This window comes from Triticum aestivum, chromosome 1A, assembly GCF_018294505.1.
Source record: "Triticum aestivum cultivar Chinese Spring chromosome 1A, IWGSC CS RefSeq v2.1, whole genome shotgun sequence".
Lineage (NCBI taxonomy): Eukaryota > Viridiplantae > Streptophyta > Magnoliopsida > Poales > Poaceae > Triticum > Triticum aestivum.
The window spans coordinates 113,346,834-113,361,398 of record NC_057794.1 but is presented as its reverse complement, the minus strand read 5'-3'; the positions used below and the strand labels follow the sequence as shown (position 1 = coordinate 113,361,398).

The 14,565-nt window shown below is 53.7% G+C and overlaps 1 protein-coding gene across 2 annotated transcripts; it reads left to right on the top strand.

Moving 5' to 3' along the window:
- The first annotated feature begins 2,679 nt into the window (after window positions 1-2,679).
- On the top strand, window positions 2,680-5,771 carry LOC123039690 (zinc transporter 6). 2 transcript variants are annotated; one of them, XM_044462744.1, is made up of 3 exons: window positions 2,680-3,775; window positions 4,727-4,754; window positions 5,317-5,771. In XM_044462744.1, the coding sequence occupies exons 1-3, from the start codon at window positions 2,885-2,887 to the stop codon at window positions 5,421-5,423; spliced, it is 1,026 nt and encodes a 341-aa protein (XP_044318679.1). In that variant the 5' UTR covers window positions 2,680-2,884; the 3' UTR covers window positions 5,424-5,771. The 2 variants fall into 2 exon arrangements, with proteins under 2 accessions (XP_044318679.1, XP_044318677.1); XM_044462742.1 differs by lacking the exon at window positions 4,727-4,754 and having other exon boundaries at window positions 2,733-3,775.
- Window positions 5,772-14,565: the final 8,794 nt, after the last annotated feature.

Below are 14,565 nucleotides of genomic sequence, written 5' to 3'. Positions count from 1 at the left end.
GGGTCGTGTTCGGGCGTGTCCTGCGATGCGGTGGCCATGCACCCAGCGCGCGGCCCCATCCCTTTGCCCCATCCTGTCCGTCAGGGCCAAAATGCCCATATTTTCATCAAAACTAGTTTTACAACCCAAATTTTTGTCTGAAAATTAAAATAGTTTTACAACCCAATTGAAATTGTCTTTAATAAATTAGTTTTACAACCAAATCAAAATTGTCTTGATTGAACATAAAATGGACCAATAGATCTATTGATTGCCAATGTGATCCCACACGTGCTCAACCAAGTCATTTTGAACATTCAAATGAATGTGTCAATCACGCATCTCACGGTGGAATTGGGCAAACTGTTCAAATGTGGCCGGGTCTTGGTGCAGGGGCTCAATATTTTCACCTTGATAATCAAATCCTTGGTCGAAGATACTCTCATCACGCTCGTCCTCGACGATCATGTTGTGCATGATCACACAAGCAGTCATCACCTCCCAAAGCTTCCTTTCATCCCATGACAGTGCAGGGTTTCGAACACCCCACCGGGATTGAAGCACACCAAAAGCACGTTCTAGATCCTTTCTAACACTCTCTTGCATTTGGGCAAATCTCTTTCTCTTCTCACCTTGGGGTTTCGAGATTGTCTTCACAAAAGTTGACCACTGAGGATATATACCATCTGCTAGATAGTATCCCTTGTTGTACTGGTGGCCGTTGATCTCAAAGTTGACAGGTGGGGAGTGGCCTTCTGCAAGCCTCGCGAAGACTGTAGAACGCTGCAGCACGTTGATATCATTGTGAGAAGCTGCCATGCCGAAGAAAGAATGGCATATCCAAAGATCATGTGATGCCACCGCTTCTAATATGATAGTGCACCCGTTGACATGCCCCTTGTACTGGCCCTGCCAAGCAAATGGGCAGTTCTTCCACTCCCAGTGCATACAATCTATGCTGCCAAGCATTCCTGGAAAGCCTCTAGCCGCGTTGGTCGCCAACAATCTCTCTGTATCAGCGGCAGTTGGCTGCCTCAAGTACTCTGGGCCAAACATCTCGATCACAGCCTGGCAAAACTTGTACATTAACATCAGACATGTTGTCTCACTCATACGCACATACTCATCCACCAGATCTCCTGGAATTCCATATGCAAGCATGCGGATGGCCGCGGTGCATTTCTGGTAAGAGGAGAATCCAAGCTTGCCAAGGCATCCGTCTTGCACTCGAAGTATGGGTCATGAGCAACCACTCCCTCTCGGATACGATTGAACACATGTCTTGCCATTCGAAAACGGCGACGGAATTTATCCGGCTCGAAGAGCGAGGTGTTGGCAAAGTAATCGGCATAAAGCAGGGCGTGGCATCTCTCCCTGTTGCGGTTCAGGTTAGGAGCACGGCCAGGGACTAACCCCCTGTACCGAGGAAGCTGCCGTTGAATGTGGTCGTGAACGACCAGTGCAGCCACCACAAGATCTTCATCATCCGACGACGAATCATCCGATGAACAAAGAAAGTGATGGAAGAAAAACTCGTCTCCACTGTCCATACCTTTGTGGGCAACATGCCGAACACCTTGCGGTCGTGGTGGCGAAGAGGCCGCGATGATTACCTGGACGTAGCAGGGGTGGTTGTCGGCCGGCTACTGGCCGCTTTGGAGCTCTCGTCGGAAGCTGCCGAGGCCGCCGTGGTACGTCGCCAGCGGTCGTGTCCCCTCTGCGACCGGCAAAGACGGCGACGGCCAAACCTCGGATCGATGACCAAAACTATGGCCAAAGCGCGCGCGTGGTGGCGGCCATGTCGAGACATGGTTTGGTAGGGACGGCCGGGAACTGCGCGGTGAGGAGGCGGCGACGCCGGCGGTGGGGCGGGGCGGGAGAGAGAGGGTGCAAGCGTTGGGAGCGGATGGACTGTTAGTGTCCCCGACAGGCAGGCCACGGGGGGACAAGGGCGTGCGTCCAGGCCGTCCGCGCGCGTCCGTTTCACCCCAAACCGAGCGCAAGTTTGGGTCGGGGATGGGTCAAAAACGGACGGAATCCGGACATTTGTCCGTTTGAGGCCGCGCGCTGGGCCGCGCTATTCGTCCGTTTTACTCTAAACGAACGCGCGCGGACAGGATGGGGTCGCGCGGTGGAGTTGGCCTTACCTATAGCTAGTGCGTGGTGCAGCACCCATACATCCTCCCTATCACAACTCAAGAGGAGGCGCACATCGCCCACGCAAATGCCGGCAATGCTACACGTACAAACAATTTACAGGCTTTTACAGGGTGGTTAGTCTTCATTGACAACAGATGAGTGGGATGGTCCACCCCTTTGAAAATCAGGGAGGAGGGAGAGATTTGTGATTGATTGTTAGATGAAAAGAGTCTGTAAAAGCCTGTAAATCTTTGTATGTCTAGCATTTTTACGCAAATGCCTGATTGTTCCGAGCAAACGCCGTTCTTGGTGCAATCTGCAATTTAGTGCAAAAGAACTTTTTACTACTCATGTGCAAAGTATTAGGTGCTGTTCCGTCAAAAAAGAAAAAGTAGTATTAGGTGCTGTATGTGCAAAGATTGCCGGTCTTCAGCGAGAAAGACGGTGCAAACTGCTGCCTTCCTCACCAGCTGGGCCTTGGTAGATCTAGCAGTGAGCAACGACAACACATGAGTAGGCCCACTGAGACCAGTCAGCGTCTACTGAACCGTTCTTCTTCTATCGTAAGTTTCCACAAAACCCCGTCGCGCACGGCCTCCCCGCGGGCCCACCTCGCGTTGAAACCTCCCTCGTTTCTCGTAACCACTCATCAAGTCTCATAAGTCCTCCCTTCCGTCTCCTGCCGCTCGCCGACCCTGTCGCCGTTGCCGTCGCCCTCGCTGGCGTGCGCGGGCGCGATATTTCGCCGAGCACCTCGCGCGCCGCCATGTCCGGCAGGGGGTGCCTCCCGGCGGGCGAGCTCGCCGCGCTGTCCAGGGTCTGCCGCGACGGGGCCGCGGCGGCGCGGCTCAAGACGGGCTCCCTGCTCGCCATCCTCATCGCCAGCGCCGTCGGCGTCTGCCTCCCCGTCGCCCTCACCAGGGCCTTCCGCGGCCGGGACGGGTACGCGCGGGGCCTGCTCCTCGTCAAGTGCTACGCGGCCGGGGTCATCCTCTCCACCTCCCTCGTCCACGTCCTCCCGGACGCCTACGCGGCGCTCGCCGACTGCGCCGTCGCGTCGCGCCGGCCCTGGAGGGACTTCCCCTTCGCGGGGCTCCTCTGCCTCGTCGGCGCGCTGCTCGCGCTCCTCGTCGACCTCTCCGCCTCGTCGCACCTCGAAGCCCACGGCCACCAGCAGCCGCAGCAGCAGGAGGACCAGCCCTACGCCCCAATCCCCACCACCAAGAAGGCCCCCGCCTTCGAGCTCACCGGCGAAATGAGACCCAGGAAACGCGCTTTCTTGGACGAGAGTGACCGCGACGACCCGGCGCCGCGCGCCGACGAGAATGGCGGCGACCCGGACCGGGACGACGTGGCGCTCTTCGGGCCAAAGAAAGGCGCCCGGCTGCCTCGCAGCGATGAACCCGTGGTCCCTATTGTCGGGTGCCATGGCGCTGGGCATGAGGTGGTGGAGGTCGGGGAGGGGGAGGAGGAGGAGGCGAGGAAGAAGCAGAAGATGGTGTCCAAGGTGCTTGAGATTGGGATAGTGTTCCACTCGGTCATCATCGGGGTCACCTTGGGGATGTCGCAGGACGTCTGCGCCATCCGCCCGCTCGTCGTCGCGCTATCCTTCCACCAGGTCTTCGAGGGGATGGGCCTCGGCGGCTGCATCGCACAGGTCAGAGTCCAACATATGCCGCTCAATTTGGTGTGATGTTTCTGTGCAATTGGAGAATTCATCACTGAATTGTTATGTTATTAAGAGAATTCATCATTGAAAAATTAGTCTAGTACTCCCTCTGTTCACTATTATAAGATGTTCTAAGCTTTTTTCTGATTCGGATGTATATATACGCATTTTAGTGTGTTTGTTCACTTTTTTCAGTCCGTATGTAGTCCATATTTGAAATATCTAAAACATCTTGTATATTTGTGAACGGAGGGAGTACAATTTTGTTCATATTCTGACTTTCAGTGTGAGTGTTGTGCGGCATATTTGCAATGGTATGAATTACGAAGTCGGCAGCTTATTTAAAAAATTTCATGTCAGTGGTGTCTTTCCTGTTGACTGATTTTCTTAAGAAAGACGAGCCTATCATGGACCTGTGGTCATACTTTATAGATTGAGTATAATAATACGTGATTAGCTACCTATGTTGATGTCTAATACAGTATTAAGCTAATGCTTTGCACATACGAACGACAAGGATTTGTTCCCTTGTATGTTGATTTAGATGTTTGTTTCTCTGTCTTTGAGTAATCCTGTCATGCCATTGTTTTAGTTCAGAGTTGGCATGTTTGCCATATACTGTACCACTTTGTCAGCCAAGAAATACTTATAGTTGAATATGATTTGTTGAGCTCCTTGTGTTACCCTGAACCCTCCGGGTAACTTTGGAGGTGATTATCGGTGGAAGGATCCCTGCTGTACAGCGAGCCCTTTTTTCTCACAGTTGCATTTACTTTAGCAGCCAAAGTTTTGAGGCCTCAACTTTCTGTATGATATATACTCATGGAGGCCTAACTGTTTTGGTAGACAATTTTTTCCCTTTCAATTCTGTTCGTCCATGTCCGCGTCCATTTTGTTTTTCCAAATTGGCACTAGATGATGCTGATGTGTTATGCACAGAGGAGAAGGGGCAGAGGAATAGCACTTGGTAAGTCTTCAAAGTCCTTTTTAATTTGGTGGTATTGCGCTGGAGAGCAATATCCACAAAGCACTTTGACATTGGTAGGATGACTGATCAATTGAAACTGAAATCTCCAGTTTTAGCAAAGGCACTAGTGCAATTCCTATCCTTTTTTCGGAGTCATTGCCATAATGTACTCCCTCCGTTCCGAATTACTTGTCTTGGATTTGTCTAGATACAGATGTATCTAGACTCATTTTAGTGCTAGATACCTCCGTATCTAGACAAATCTAAGACAAGTAATTCCGAACGGAGGGAGTATCAAACAGAGCCACCTGCAACACTCATTTTGTATGTATGTGTGTTAAATAGTCATAACTTTAGATGGTACGACCCCCGTGGAGCAATTTCCAGCTGTATACTTTACCACTTTCTGTATATGTGTATTCGTTTATAGTCATCCATACTTGCCATATGATGATTTGCTTTAGAAGTTCTCCTCTGAAATTGTAGCACCACATAAACACCAGTTAGAAGGGTTTTGTGAAGTTCATTGATGACTGAACGCATACTTGTCTATTTCTCACAGGCTGGTTTCGGAATGGCAACAGTGGGTTACATGTGCATAATGTTCTCAGTGACAACACCATTGGGAATACTTCTTGGGATGGCAGTCTTCCATATGACTGGTTATGACGATAGCAGTCCAAACGCCCTAATAATTGAAGGCCTTCTTGGTTCACTCTCTGCCGGAATCCTTGTCTACATGGCGCTCGTCGACCTCATTTCTCTTGATTTCTTCCACAACAAGATGATGTCATCATCTCTGAAACTGAAGAAGGCCTCTTATATTGCATTGGTGCTTGGATCTGCTTCTATGTCGATATTAGCTCTCTGGGCATAGGCCATAGTGAAATGTATAGAGGGATCATTCTCAGGTTCCACATCTTGCAGTGCATATCTATGGACTCATACTTCCCTATGTATATCTGAAATGACACGTTATGAGGAACTGGAAATGGAAATCGACCAATGCTTCTGTTACTTTGCAGCTTATAACTTATGCCTGTTATACACTAATGTGTATAACCAACACCCTGATTTACCTTTCAGTTGATACCGTGCACTGTAATAGACTGGACTTTTCTTAAAGATGAAACCGGCTACGCTGTTTATATTTTTGCCAAATTTGGAATTCATGTTCAGAAGGAAGGCGCATCCTTGTGTGTAGAGTTAGTAAGTTCTTTGTATAGCTGCAATTTGCAAATTCCGCCTTACTTAATTAAGAATGTTCATCATCAAGTTTCTGCCCAAGAATTGCTCTCCGGGCTAAAGGCTGACATTTTACCACCAGTAAGTATGCCCGCCATGATTTATTTATTTTGAACTATCCCACTATTGCTCATTTTGTTCTGCATTTAGTTTTAAGAGAAAAATACTAATAATTATCCTAGCATTATATTATCATCTACAGGCAAGGTGATAATTTACCATTACATGTGGTAGTGGTTCCGGACAAGGCGGTGGATGCTTGCTTTAACTTGGCAAGTATGCTGCCCTTCATACTTTACAATTATATATCTCTGTATATTTCATGTACAACACCATTAGATCTTGGAGCCATTGATTTTAGTTTATCAAACCTGTCTGAATTCACATTCCTGATAAATTGTTTAACCTAGGTCAATTGCTTGCAAATCTGAAAGCTCCTCTCAATTTCTGCTGCCCTTTGAGATCAATTACCGAGTCATGTCAGTTCTTAAATCGCAATGCAAGAATTCTAAGCTGTTGGAAGTTTTCCAAGCCACGGTGAGAAATGGTCATTAAATTGATTGCTAATGCTCCTTAGATTAAGAACCTAGAAATTTCCTTTCATAACCTTACCAAAATGGCGTCCAAACCAAAGTATTCAGAATTTCAGATACATAAATGGAGATGTGGTTTTTGAGGTGCACGATGCCTATGGCAGTCTGATTGATGAAGTTGCCCCAGGAGAGGTTAAGATTGGTGAGGCTGAGAGGGCTTCAGGCATCGGACAAGGTAAGTAAAGGTTAGGCCATAATGCTAACATCAAGAGAAAATGCCCCTGGGGAGTTTTGAACTAAGGCTAAAACTGCGACACTTATTTTGGACTAGTGGTTAGCGACATCACCCCTGTGACGCCGCTCAAGAGAGAGTTGTGCACACGTTTTCATTTTAAAGAATACATGGAGTCGTCGCCCCATCTAATTTTAAAAAAAAAAAAATCCTCACGTCCTTGTAGAAAAAGAAGTAAAAAAGAAAAAAAAAATGACCAACGCAGCCTACCAGCAATCGTCACTTTGCGTAGCCCTCTATTAAAAAAATATGTGCGGTCATCACCTCCATATAAAAAAGAAATAAAATTTAAAAAATTCCTCGCCTTCATCAAAAAATAATATCACAAAAACTTTTTTACCACGACTAACCAGCTTGCGCCACGTGGCATAGCTGGTTGGCCACCCATCACGTGACGCTTAATGGGTTTAATAATTGAAGGGAGTAATAAGTAGTAACAGTAGTAGAACATGTTTGCTTGGGGCTCTTCTGATAATTAAGTGCGACTTCTTTGGGATATTCGATTCTGAGCCCAGGCTCAGCTGCTCCCGAAATCTCAGCCGCCAACTCGCATTCGGATCAGTGCCCCTCAATGTATTCGTAGCTGTATTCCAGTAGGTATTTCGTCTGAAATTTTGGTGGGCCTAGGCGCATTCATTGTGACGGAGGCATCGTCCAGCGGGCGGATCAGGCTTTCGGTGCACGGTCCACCATTCTTCCCGAGCCATCCCAAAAGTCATCCCCTCGAACGAACCTCCATCCGCACCAACTCAGCAGACACCACTCAAAAAAGAATAAAACCAACTTAGCAGACCTTTCTGATGAAAAACTGGCTCTCGCCGATGCTATGATTCATACCTCCTTCGCAGCCACTGCAGATTCAACTTGCGCCGCCGTCGTGCTCCATGCGTCTACTGTAGACCCCGTACTGAAGCTGCCCGAGACCTGCAAATGTTGTGGAGAAAATTCCTTATTTGACACTATCTTAAAATCTGCTTCCTTATTTGACACTGGGAAAAAATTTCTTCCCTATTTGACACAAGCTCTAAAATTTATTTCCTGTATGACATTTCCGTTCATTTTGAGCCTAAATGACACCTGAAAAAACTCTTTTGCCCCTCATGTGGTATGTGTGTGGGGGGCAATAGCGCACACACGCAGCACCAGTGCGAGGGTAGGAGCACACACGTAGCAACACATACACATGCACCAACACACATGCAACAACACGCACGCGCACGTGTACACACACACGCAGCAACACCCATGCACGCGCACACACGCAGCAACACACACGCACGCAACACACACACACATACACACACACGCAGCAGCAGCACACACGCAGCCAGCACATAGGCACGCAACAGCACACACACACGTGCACGCGCGCACGTACACACGCAGTAGCAAACACACACGCAGCGGCGCACATGCACACACACATGCAGCAACAGCACACATGTGCGCGTGCACCCTGTCGGTGATGAACGACACCTATGGGATCACAAGAATCCCTACTACGGTTGCGGGCGCGGGGTTGTGAGAAGAGCGGATCAAACAGATAGCACACGGTTCGTTTATCCAGGTTTGGGCCGCGAGGATGCGTAAAACCATACTCCTGCTTTGGTGGATTATATATCAGTGTTCTTGAGCTAGCTATGGGGCGTGAGGAGGTCCAAAAAGCCGAATCCTTCTCCTGGTCGCCTCGGGCCTCCTTTTATAGGAAAAGGGGTAGCCACAGTGGCACACAGGAGGTGGAAAGAGAACAGTGATGCAAGGTTATCCCCCGCATTACATGACAGGGCGCATTTAATGCGTCTTGCCCAGGTGTCCTTGCTTTATCGGGGACGGGGGAGAGCCATGTCTCGTCCGTCGCTGCTCCCTCTCGTGTTGACACGCGCCCTGGCCAGCGGCGCCCCGGTGCCATGTAGGCAGGCAGGCAGCTGAGGTGGCGCAGTGGTAGGTCTCCACGAAGATCTACATGCCGCCACGCAGGTGCCTGCCCAGCTGGTTGGGTCGGCAGCTGCATGCGAACGGCGGTGGAGGTTTGACTGGCGTGGGCCTGATGGTGGCCCTACGGGAGTTCTCGGCAAGGGCCTTGCCGGGGCCCCGGCAAGGGTCTTGCCGTGGCGCCTGCTGTCATCCCCGGCAAGGCTCTTGCCGGGGGCCTTGTGGTCTTCCTTGGCTGGGATCCCGCCAAGGATCATCATCTTCTAAAGGGTGTATCTGATCTTGAATGCCTTCACAAAGATCTGCATGCCACCACGGGGATGTCTCCCGAATCCTTGCCCCATGGGGGCAGTGGACTCAAGGGTGACTCACTCCGTAGGTGTGGGGCGAGCTGCCACGGCAAGGGTCTTGCCGGGCTTGCTAGAACCGTCTCCCGGCAAGGATCTTGCCGGGGGGATCCACTTCGTCCCCTTTACTCTTTGTGGTCTTGGTCTTGGCGTCGTTCTGCTTCTCCTGAGTTTCGGCCTTACCTTGGCTCACCTCCCTTGCCTTGCCCAGTGTGGTGGTGCCCGTGGCTCAGACTGCCCGTGCACAATTATAGGGGTACAAAAAGTGCACCCCTCTTTTTGTACACCGACAGGAGCCCCTGGGCCTGGGCCACACGTAAGCGCAATCGCGTCGTTGGGCTAGGCCCAAAAACGGTGCACGGGTAGGCGGGACGGTTTTTACTGCGGTAAGTTTCTTCGCGCGCTGCGCTCCCCATGCTTCCCGCGCGTGGCGCAACGTGGAGAGGCGTGTGTGACGTGGGCGGCATGCGTGGGGTTGCTTCCCGTGGGCATGCGTCACATCACAGTTAATGTGAAAGGAGGCGGCCCGCGTTTTTCCCCCATAAAAAGGAATAACCGCGGGCGCGCTGCTCACTTTCTCCTCTTTTCCTCGTGCCTTTTCCAATCTCAAAGCCACCGTTTCCTCTCTTCCTTTCTTCCTAAGCTTCCGCCGTCGCCTGCCGTCGTTACTTCGCCATCCCCCTTCCTCAGCCCTCTGAACTTCTTGGTCGCCATGGCTCCCAAATTCGCCAAGGACAAGGGGGTGGCTAAGGGCGCCGGGGCGGTGGAGCCGCCGGCGAGCACGCTGTCGGGGGACCGGATGAAGTCCGCCTTCTTCTTCCCCTCGACGGTTGATGTTCGAGAGCTCCGGGCCTCCTTCAAGCCCCTATGGGGAGTGAAGACGGGGGGAGAGGATTCGGTACACCCGGCGACGTGCGTCATTCCTGCCGCTTGCGCTGATCCTGCCCCAAATCGGTACCCCTTCTTCGTTGATTACTTTTCCTGCGGGTTATGCCCTCCTTTCTCCGATTTCTTCTGTGACGTTATGCGCACCTTCGGCTTCCGCCTCTTGGATTTTACTCCGAATGCGGTGGCGTGCACGGCTTTCTTCGCGCATCTTTGCGAAGGCTTTGCCGGGGTGGAGCCCAACACGGCGCTCTTCCGCTATTACTTCTTCCCTCGAATCCAGCCGGGAGGAGCCGTCTCCGGTTGTGTCACCTGGATCTCAAGATCCAAGGGGGCGTACCCGGACGGTGCCGCGAAGGAGAGGTGGGAGGAATGGCGTGGCTGGTGGTGCTGGATCGAAGATGAAAACCCGCCGGAATTCTACAAGGTCCGGCGAGTGTCGCCGGTCCGTGGCAGCGATTGGAGCGATGTCGATGCCGCCGATGGGAGGCTCACCGTTGCCACCACCAGGATTCTCCGGCTCACCCAGGCCGGACTCACCCTTGAGATGATCGGGGCGGACTTCATTCGCCGCCGGATCGCCCCGTTACACAACAGGGGGAGGCCAGCTTGGCTCTTTACGAACCCGGCTGACATTATGCGACTCCGCCCCGGTCTTGATCACAACTTCACAGTGCTGGCGCATGCCCACTTCTGCCAGCTGCTTTTCCAGCTTGATGTGTGTCGCGATGGCGAGGTCGAGTGTACCGGCAAGGCCGCGAGGGCTGCCGCAAAGGTTGGCAAGGCCCTCAAGGGGCCATTTTTCAAGCTGCTAGCGGGGGTGGTCCCGTTGTGCAACAATTCGCGTCGGTCCGAGATCATCGCCATGATGCAGGACTGTAATGCGCACGGCCCTGTCCCGAGCTGGAAGGAGCCGAAGGTCGAGGATGTGCAGCAATTCTTCGACACCCTGATCGAGGTGTACGTCAACGCCGACGCCGAGCGGTGGCTTATCATGGACACTATCCAGGTAGAGCTGGACTACATCACCACTAGGGCGAGGGAGGCACAGCTTGCCGTGGAGGCCGGCAGCGCCGGAGGCATGGAGGACAAGGCCGCAACGGCGGCGGAGGAAGAGGAGCTCACCCGGTGGGCAGCGGCCTCCGGGGAGGCCAGCAGCGCCGACATTGGGTCTCCGCTCGTCGAAGACGCGGCCGACGAGTCATCGTCGGAGGAGGAGGACGTGGCGGCGGGCTCGATGCCAGCCAGGGGAAGAGGGTGAGTCCTGCGGCGGTCTGGCTCTGGCAAGCCGGTCCGGCCCGGCAGGGCTACGCGGCCTCAATTGACCCTGAAGGGGTCCGGGCGCCATACGAGGGCCACGGCAGCGAAGAGGCTGATGAGGGCCGCTGAGAAGAAGAAGGCGACAGCCCCTTCCTCATCCGGGCGCGCACAAACCCCGCCGCCTCCTTCGCCTCCTCCGGCAGGCGTTGACTCGGATGATGATGTGGAGCTCCCTTTTGATCTCGGGCCTCTCAGCCCGGAGCGGAAAAGGAAACTGGTGGAAGAGGGGGAGACGGACGACGAGTAAGTTCTTCGTTCCTTACTGTCATTTCCATTTCCTCGAATTGGATCGCTTATCTTGATCCATTTTTGCTTCCGTAGGGAGACAAAGACGTTGGCCCAGAGGGCGAAGAGGGCGAGGACCTCGGCGAGCAGCCAACCCCCAGCTAGGGCTTCAGAGACACCACTGGTGGTGCTGAGCAGCCCGGACAGCAGCCCCCGGTGCAGCCCCCAGCATAAGTTCGTCACCCTCTTCTTACTCGACATGTGGTAGGTGCTCGATGCCATGATGTTGACCTTGCCGGGTTTGCAGGAGGGGAGCGGCAGTAGGAGGAGCCACAGGGGGCTACTCCTAACACACCACCCCCATCGACTACGCCGCCGCGGGGGGGCGTCCCCGGCAAGGGCATCAGGCACGGAGCCTACACCCATGGAGGAAGAGGGGAACTTGGGCGCTGGTGGCTCTGCCACGACGCCAAATGCTGGCGGAGAGGGGACTTCTGCTTCACAGCCTGGCACTGGTGAGTCGCCTGTCCTTCGTCTCTGTTTTTTCCTTACTCTTTTCTTGACTTCATTGCTCCCGTTGCTGCCCAGGCCCTCCTTCAACAGGTATGGAGGACATGGATACCGCTGCTGGGAACATTGTTGAGGAGGCCACCAAGGATGCTGCCGAGGACACCGCGGCGGGGGCCGCCAAGGCGATCGGCGAGGCTTCTGCCGGGGGCGCCAACGGTGGACCTGCCGGTGAGGCCGGCAAGGCTTCTGCCGAGGAAGAGGTGGTGGGTGACCAGCCTCCCTCCTCCTCAACCTCGGGCCCTGGCAGATATCTGAAGGTGGGCGACGACCTCTTCATCCACCTCCCAGGGGCGTCAAGCCGGGTGCCTGCCGAAGGGGAAGTTTTCGACAGCGAGGTGCTTGCCGCCACTGGGCTCGAGGTGGTTGATGAGCCGGGCGTTGGCGGCGACGGTTCTCCAAAAGAGCAGCTCTTCCGCGCCATGGGGGCCAATTTCCGGAAGCTCCAAGTGCTCTACCGTGCTCGCCTGGACAAGGTCAAGTCCAGGATGGCAACGGTGGACAATGCGAAGGTGGACTTCAAGGCGCGCGTTGCCAAGACGCAGACCTGGTTCCACCAGGCTCGCGAGGAGCAGAGGGCCTTTCAGGAGAAATTGGCCGAGCGCGATGTGGAGCTCACCATGAGGATGGCCGACATCGAGAAGGCCCAGGAAAAGGCGGCGAACTTGGCTGCCGCAGCCGAGGCCGCCCGGAACCAGCATCAGGCCACCTTGGATTCCCAGGAAGAGGACCTCACCGCGCGTGAGGCGAAGCTTGCCGCAGTGCTCTGCGGCAAGGATGAGGAGCTCGAGGCCCTTGTCGCGCGGCGGACTTGCGAGCTGGAGCAGAGGCACGAGGAGGCACTCGATGCCCAGGCTCTGGCCATGCCGGCAAGGTAAGGGAGTTGGAGGTGGCGCAGGACGAGCTGAAAGAGCAGGCCCTCAAGCTGTCCAACAAGAAGAGCACGCTCAACAGCGCCTTGGTGGAGGCGCAAGGAGCGGTCATCAGCAAGGCTGGGGAGCTCTCCGAAGCGCAAGACTCCGTCAGAGACCTCAAGCTGAAGCTGGAGGATCTCGAGAAGACGCTGTTGGAGGGCAGAGCTCGGGAGGAGACCTTGACCAGGAGCCTAGAGGAGGAGAAGCAGCTGCGGGCGGACGAGGCCGCCTCCCACCAGGATTATGTGGCGGGCGAGAACAGATGGATCATCCGTTTGGAGGAGGTTGCCGGCAGGGTCACCTCACAGTTGGCCACCATGGGGATGCCACACGTGAGGTACGCCCTAGAGCGCAGCGGGACCGTCAACACCAAGTTGACCATGTTCTTCGAGGGCGTCCTCGGAGCCCTGGCTTATCTCCACTTCAACAGGACGGCCACGCTGGCCGAGGAGGCCCGGCGACTTTGCCGGAGGGTCGTGACCAAGGTCCTCACCAAGATGGCATACTGGAATCCCGATCTTGACTTCGCGGCCGTGATGAAGAGCTTGCTGGATGGTGCTGACATCACGGTGCTCAAGGAGCGCATCAAGCCCATCACCGACTGCATCGACGAAATCAAGAGGGTGGAAGGCCAGCATCGGGATTAGGCATCCCGTTCTTCTTCGCCGTTGCGGGTTCCCGACCAAGACAAATTTTATCTTTAGTTAGAACCGCAGCAATGATGTGTTGTAATATAACTTTGCAGTACTCTTAATTTTCATGCATGTTATTTCCCCGTTCAATTCCTCTTTGTATGCGCGCCCTATGTCGATTGGGAAGGCTTGCCGGCGCAGAAGCCCCTAGCGGCACTTTGGGGACGGATCCCCATGGCCAGCCGGGTACGCGTGCTGCCGGACGAGCCACCTTTCCATTCTGAACGCGGCCGCTCGAACTGTCGAGTTTGACTCGAGTCAGAATCGGGGGCGTTGCAGATCGCGGAAGGCTACTCTGCCATTCTCGACGCAGCCGCTTGAGCTGTTGAGCGGACTCGAAATAGGGCAAGGGCGTTGCCGATCGTGGTAGAGCCCCCTGGCGTGCAGGTTTCTCATACAAAGCAAATATCTCCGGGGGGAATAACCTCAAATAAGAAGGATAGCATAAATAAGGGTTTAGTGCAACTTAGCTTCTGTTTGCGATCGCTCGAGTGTCGATCTTCTGGCCCCCTTTCTTCTTCAAGGGTCACGAAGATGGAGTGCCGGGCTAACTGCTAAAGCCGATTCACACAACTGCGCCCCCTACCTGGCGCGCCAAAGATGTCGGTGATGAACGATACCTATGGGATCACAAGAATCCCTACTACGGTTGCGGGGCGCGGGGTCGTGAGAAGAGCGGATCAAACAAATAGCACACGGTTTGTTTATCCAGGTTCGGGCCGCGAGGATGCGTAAAACCCTACTTCTGCTTTGGTGGATTGTATATCAGTGTTCTTGAGCTAGCTATGGGGCGTGAGGAGCTCCAAAAAGCCGAATCCTTCTCCTGGTCGCCTCGGGCCTCCTTTTATAGGAAAAGGGG

Coding starts and splice junctions, on each gene's coding strand:
- LOC123039690 (XM_044462742.1), top strand. CDS start 2,885: ATGTCCGGCAGGGGGTGCCTCCCGGCGGGCGAGCTCGCCGCGCTGTCC. Junction 3,776..5,316: donor TCGGCGGCTGCATCGCACAG/GTCAGAGTCCAA, acceptor TATTTCTCACAG/GCTGGTTTCGGAATGGCAAC.